At 24.3% G+C, this 6,903-nt stretch overlaps 1 protein-coding gene across 1 annotated transcript; it reads right to left on the reverse strand.

Moving 5' to 3' along the window:
- Positions 1-260: 260 nt before the first annotated feature.
- Positions 261-1,743, reverse strand: LOC105640550 (GDSL esterase/lipase At2g30310). Its single transcript, XM_037640801.2, has 3 exons — positions 1,072-1,743; positions 634-889; positions 261-477 (listed from the first exon to the last, which is right to left on the reverse strand). Exons 1-3 carry the CDS (start codon positions 1,696-1,698, stop codon positions 287-289), a joined length of 1,074 nt encoding a protein of 357 aa, XP_037496729.1. The 5' UTR covers positions 1,699-1,743; the 3' UTR covers positions 261-286.
- Between the last annotated feature and the right edge of the window lie 5,160 nt (positions 1,744-6,903).

Here is a 6,903-nt window from a genome sequence, read left to right on the forward strand (position 1 = left end):
ATCAAAAGATTGGTTTATTATCTAATATTTCCGGACTAGGTTTGAACGTAGGGGTGGCTACCGGTTAGGATTAGTGCTTGGATATATTAAGTTTTTCTTTAACAATGTATATAAATAAAATAAAATTAACTTTGCTCATCAAGAAAAAAACCATAAAAAAAAAAAAACACAATCATTGAAATGTGTTAGTTAACTAAATCTTTGGATCAATATATTTATTAATTGAGATGAATAAATAATGAAGCTATTACAATGGGGATCTCTCTCCTTAAATAAATATATAATTCTACAAGAATTGAGGAAGAACATTTTCTACAATATCTTTAAAAAGGAATTGGTAACCTGTCAAAGTTGGATGAATCGTATCCCAAAAAAGGAATTTAGAAGCATCTTCGCATGGTGGAGTTAGTGGATCACACAGAATCAGAAGGTTGCCTGGCCTATTTCCACAGCATGCTTTCTTTGTTTCAGTAAAACCTTTTACATATATATATCCATTATATATAGTCGTTAGTCCAAAATATCTCTAATTATTACAAAATGTTCCTAATAAAATGCATTATATCTCTACTTGATATATAACTTTTATAAATATATATATATATATAGATTGTATTAAATAAATTAGCTTACCATATTTTTCGGGATGATTAACGAGGTCCAATGCTGTTTCATAGATATCATAATAAACAAATTTGGTCCCAGGAAGAGTTGCTTGTAGTTGAGGTAATAAATTGGTAAGCTTTTGATTGTAAAGTTGGATATCTCTGTTCTGATCCTCAAAACTAAATGGGCTCACAAGTCTTCCAATCACCATTTGAAGAGGTAAGCTACCAATTGGAACAATCCCACATACAACAATTGAACGACAACCAAGATCATAAAACTCCTGAAATTACACACATTTATGAATTTTTTTTCTGTTAAAAAAAATGGTTAATATCTATTCTGTTTAAGAATTTTTGGACATATAGAACCAGAAAAATATTAAGAGATAGAAAACAACTAATAATTTTCTCAAAAAAAAAAAAGAAAAAGAAAAGAAAACAACTAATGACTTTAAATTCTCACCTTAACAAATTTTTGTAGCCTGTCAAGTAGAAAATCTTGATAATCACTTACAGTAAATTCCAACCTTCTTGTAGGGATGTCATAATAGTTAAGAATTAAATCATTTGTTCCTGAACTTATAAACACTAAAGAACCATTAATTATCTCCTTAGCTTTTACTTCTCCAATAATACCTTTAAGCCTTTCTATATATTCCTTAAACAATTCAATTTGCCTTGAAAATGGAATAACATTAGTTAACAACGCTGTTGAATCATCGTATCCAGACCCAGCTGATGCAAAATTAACACCAGAAACTATATCACTGTCTGAAACTTTTGGGTCCAGATATGGAGGAACTGCTTCTTTGCTTGCAAGAATGGAACCTAACATGTCAGGAATCAATTTCCCATTTGAAAATCTTCCTGTTGGAACATTTCCAGGATAGTCTTGACCATAAGGAGCATAATTTGCATTGAGCACTGTCTTGATATAGTTATTATTGCCGGTATCCAGTAAAGAATCACCGAAGAAGAGAAGCGCTGAGAATTTTGGTAAAGAACTTGAGTTTGTTGCTTCACAGGAACCATTACAGCAATCCAAAAAGCAGAATATAGTCCATAAAATGATAAATTTGATTTCAGCCATAGCTAATATAAAGCTGGCTGAAGGGGAAGGGGATGAGAAGTGTTGCTTCTGTGTATAATTTTGTATGTTGGGAGCTACTTTGCCTTGCCTTTTTATATTTGCATTTCATAATGCAAATACTAAATTGAAATATGAATGTGGTAGTTGATTAAATTTAGAGGTTGTAAGTATTAAATGTGTATAAGTTATATATTTAAGTAGTTGATAGGATATAATTTATTAAAATTATTTTTTAAATAAATACATATAAATAATTGAGTATTTTAAAATTTTAAATTTTATATTTTAAATTTTTTTAATATATATATATATATATATATATATATATATATTTGAAAGTTTTTATATTTTATTTTTTAAATTTATTTTTTACATATTTGATTTCATTTTTATTATAATTTAAAATATTTTATTTAGAAGAGAGATGAAAAATAAAAAGTATATTTTTTATAATATTCTTTATGTTTGTATAATTTTATAGGAGGTATATTTTTAAAAATAAATTTTCAAATAATTAAGCCTTTCAACATTTTTACATTTTTACTTTTTAAAATTTATTTTTAAATAAAATGAACATATGTGTGTGGAATGACGAACGATTAAAAAATTTTTTTAAAAAATATATGTAATATTTTATCATTTTATCTATATATTTATATATTGAAGCATATTTATTAGGTGATACTGTAAAATTTTATTATACAGTTATAATGAATTTTAGATAAATGATGATATAAATTGAGATGTGTATATATACATATTATTATTTTATTAATTAAACTATATATTTACATTAATATCATATAAAATTTTATTTTAACATTATGAAAATCTAAATAATATAAGATAAAAATTATAATCAATATTTAATATTAAAAATTAAATATAAATAACAAGTAAAAGTGAGTAATGGCATAAAAAATTAAACAAGTACGAACAACGAGTATAGTCAACGTGCAATACATATCATAAAAAGACTAGTCTATTTAAGCAATATATAATCTATAATATATAATCTATCTATAATTTATCTATACTATATATAAACGTAGGAATAGGGGAGAATAATAGAATTTCAGATAGCGCCATTAATGAAATTTGATTGGATATATTTTTTAAAAATAAATTTTCAAATAGAATATACATAATTAACCTTCAAAAATTTTTAAGTCTTTACTTGTAAAATTTATTTTTAAATAAAATGAACATATGTATGGGATGAGAACAGTTGAAAATATTTAATTTTAAAAATATATGTAACATTTTATTGTTATATCTACGTATCTATATCTATTGAAACGTATTTATTAGGTGCTATTATAAGATTATATATATAATTATAATTAATTTTAGATAAATAATGATATAATTTGAACTAAAGTGTATGTATATGCGTAATACTATTTTATTAATTAATTATTATATTCATATTAGTCTTATATGAAATTTTGTTTTAACATTATAAAAATCTAAATAATATAAGATGAAGATTATAATCAATATTTGATATTTAAAAGTACAAACGAATATAAATAATAATTAAAAGTGAGCAATGATATAAAAAATTAAACGAACACGAATAACGAGTATAGTCAATGTGCAACACACACGTTATAAAAAAAATTAGTATATATAAAGGTGAAAATGAGAAAAATATTGAATTTTTCAAAAATAAACTTACAAACTTTTAATTTTATTAATTGATTAAAAATATTATTAATAATAATTTAGCTTTATTATAATTAGAAAATTTTTATTCTAAGAGTCTTAAACAAATTTCATTCATACATATAATGTCCGCAACATTTAAATATGTGAATTGAAATTTTGTATCACTTTTTTGTTTAGATTATATTTGGATCATCGTGGTGACGTGGCTTTCAAATACACCTCTAAATAATATCAATAATTTACATTGCAAACATCTTTAATAGTGATTGTTATTGTTGATGTTGGATGGGATTCCGACATCATTTAAGTCTGATGTGTACTGTGAATTGATAGTACCTAATTACCAAACTTTCAATTTATTATTATTTTATTAGTTTATTAAAAATATTTTAATCTTAATTAATAAACTTTTAATTTTATTGATTAGTTAAAATTATATAATATTTTATTTCTATTCTATACATAATAAACCATAACTATTAGACATGTAAAAACACCACACGTTTGGAATTTTTATACGTTCAAAACACTGATTTAATATATTATAATTTAAATATTAAAATTTCTACACATTAAAAAAAAAAACTATGATTTTGTTTTCCATTTCCCATTAGGTTGCTATTACCAAAAATTCGGATGTACAAAAGTCTATTTGAATATTAAAACATTGCAACGGATATTGAATTAGGGTAGAGACGTGCAAAATTTTCATTACTCAAATTCAAACCCGTTTAAAAATTTTTATACTCACCCCATCCCTGTTTAAAATTTCTTTTGCAATATTCATATTCAAACATATTTGAAATTTAAATACATGCATTCACTCTACGCTCATTTAAAAAATATCTAAAACCGCTTTAAACGGATTGGATATCAACGTGAATTTTAATCAGGTTTCAAAAGAAATTAATTATGGCATTTTGACAAAAGGGTTATTTATACTTATTATGTGAGTAGGAGGATTTTAGATAGAGAGTCTATTAGGTTTCAAAGGGATGTGTGGAGTAGAATTTGAAAGTTAGATGTTCCTCCTAAGGCGAGAGATTTTTGATAAAGAGCCTTACAGAGTGTCCTTCCAACAAAGGAAGCTCTTAAATTGAGGGCTGTAGAGATTAGAGAACTTTGATAATGTTTTAGTGCACTGTGTTCAGGCCATGGATGTTTGGAGAAGAGGGGATATTGTTATTTTAAATCAAAACATTTCTTTTGCTGACCTTTTTGTGCAGGTCTTTGACGACAAAGGAAGGAAAGCAACAAATATATTTTCTATTTATGCATGGAAACTGTGCTTATAATATATTATATGGAAGAGTGGACGTCCACATCATTATCATTAGGTGGTCTCCATGTCCAACGTGGCCCATTCAAGAACAGGTAGTTCTAATCCAAATTGGTGTTCTTTTATTGACGGGACCAGTTTTCAAGCACAAGATATGGTTGGATTCTAGCTGTTTCTGAAGATATGGAGGGTGCTTTTTTTATGTGATGTGCCGGATTTTCAAGAAGGTAGTCGTAAGTCCAGTATAGGAAAAAATTCATATATACAGAATCCGTAATCTCACCTTTAGTTAAACTAATAAAATTAAAAATTTTTATTAAAATGATGGTATTTTTTATAAAAAAAAAAGATAAAATCATAATATTTTTTAAAAAATTTTTAGTTTCATTTCATGAATTTAGGCTATGTAAGTATTTTTCAGTCCAGTATTTTTGAAGCTATTGCTTTGTGCCAATGCCTGCTTTACGCTTGCAACAAACTTCCCACTAATTGTATTATTTTTTTCAAATAGCCAAGTCTTCATACACGGCATTAATTCATCTAAGTTGAATAATTCTGACTTTGGGTTAATTGTCATGGATTGTAAAAGAATTCTTGCTAATAGGCTTTATATTTACACCAAGTGGGTTAGGAGAAGCCAATGTTGGTGCTCATAGGTTATCAATTATCTATGTTCGTCTTAAGATTTGAGATTCGATTTCTTCCTGTTTATTGGACTTTTATTCCTAAATTAATGAATGAACTTTCTTTCAAAAAAATAGACTTTTAATTACTCACTTCGTCTCATTTTGTTTGCATGATTTGAAAAACAAGAACATTAAGAATTTAGTCAACAAAAATTATTTTGTCTTTTTTTACTCTTAAAAACTCATTAAAATACTAAAAGTCATTCATTTAATGAACAATTATAAAATGTTATTATGGAAAAAATAATTGTTTACATGTCTAAATTTAGAAATCTTGCAAACAGTCTGGAACATCCAAAAAAGAAATAACAAGCAAACAAAATGGGACGGATGAAGTATTACTTTTAATAAATATTTTATTTTTAACATATTATACAAATAATAAATGTTATTTATTAAGGAATATATTATAAGATAATTTATTATTTGATATAAAATAAAAAATAAAACTCACTAAAAATATATATAAAATTATGATATAACAAGTTACATTAGCCACCTATGTAACATATTGAAAGAATTTGTTTTCTAAAAAAGGAAAACATAAAATTAATTATATGCTCATGACTTTAGGCAAAAAAAATATATATATATCAAGATTATAAATGATACTCTAAAATAATGATTAATATAATAATAATAATAATAGATATCTATCTATAGTATAATTTCAAAATGTAATAAGCCAAGTCAAGTTACACTTTGAGATATTTGTTAGTTTTTTATTTTATGATTTCATAAAATATTTTTTATATATTTTTTGAATTTTCTTAGATTTTTAGTAATATAATTTGTTCATAATATAATAATTTATGATAAAAAGTTAATACATATATATAAATTAATAAAAATAATTATGTATATAAATTAAATTACATTTACTTATAATGAGTACAAATAACGTGCAATGTACGTTCGAAAAAATTAATAAATTTTAAAAAAATATTAATAATAACCTCGTTTGTAATAAACTTTTTAACTTTTTATTTAATTCACTTGCATAATTTTGACAAAATAAGTTAATTCGAGCATTGTTCTAAAAATTGAATCGGACCGACTAGTTGAAAAAAAAAGCATACTTTTCCTGGTTAATTTTAAAGTAAAAATTAATTTATTTAATATCAATTTAGTAATGAATTGTAACTTTTCTTCGAGAAAAACTAATATATTTATCTTGTACCATATCAGAACTCAAAATGAATTGCAATTTTAAATTTGTATTGGAAAAAACTAACTTACCTAGATTGAGTCCATACCCTTTATAAACCAAATAAATGAAATTAAGAATTTTCTAAAAAGTGTTCCGATTTTATCTTTTTTATGTTCAAAAATACCATTGTTTTAATAAAATTCTTAATTTTATTGGTTTGGTCCATAAATGAGGTCATAAATCTAGTCTAGGTAAGTTTTTTCCTCATATTTAGGTCAAATCGAGTAGCATATTCGAAAATACCTTATTTATGATTATCATTCAATGCAAAAAGGACTGTAGCCTTGTGATTTAAAAATTAGGAAAATTATTCCTTAATATGTAAAAATATATAAAGCATATAATAAAGACAAAATATA

Source organism: Jatropha curcas, chromosome 9, assembly GCF_041381405.1.
Source record: "Jatropha curcas cultivar XTBG-Jc1 chromosome 9, XTBG_Jcur_1.0, whole genome shotgun sequence".
NCBI lineage: Eukaryota > Viridiplantae > Streptophyta > Magnoliopsida > Malpighiales > Euphorbiaceae > Jatropha > Jatropha curcas.

What these genes read in the sequence shown, in the direction of transcription:
- LOC105640550 (XM_037640801.2), bottom strand. Translation starts at nt 1,698, where the DNA reads ATGGCTGAAATCAAATTTATCATTTTATGGACTATATTCTGCTTTTTG. An exon ending in GGCTACAAAAATTTGTTAAG is followed by an intron (nt 890 to 1,071) that starts GTGAGAATTTAA and finishes GTGTAATTTCAG; the next exon opens with GAGTTTTATGATCTTGGTTG. An exon ending in TAATCATCCCGAAAAATATG is followed by an intron (nt 478 to 633) that starts GTAAGCTAATTT and finishes TATATGTAAAAG; the next exon opens with GTTTTACTGAAACAAAGAAA.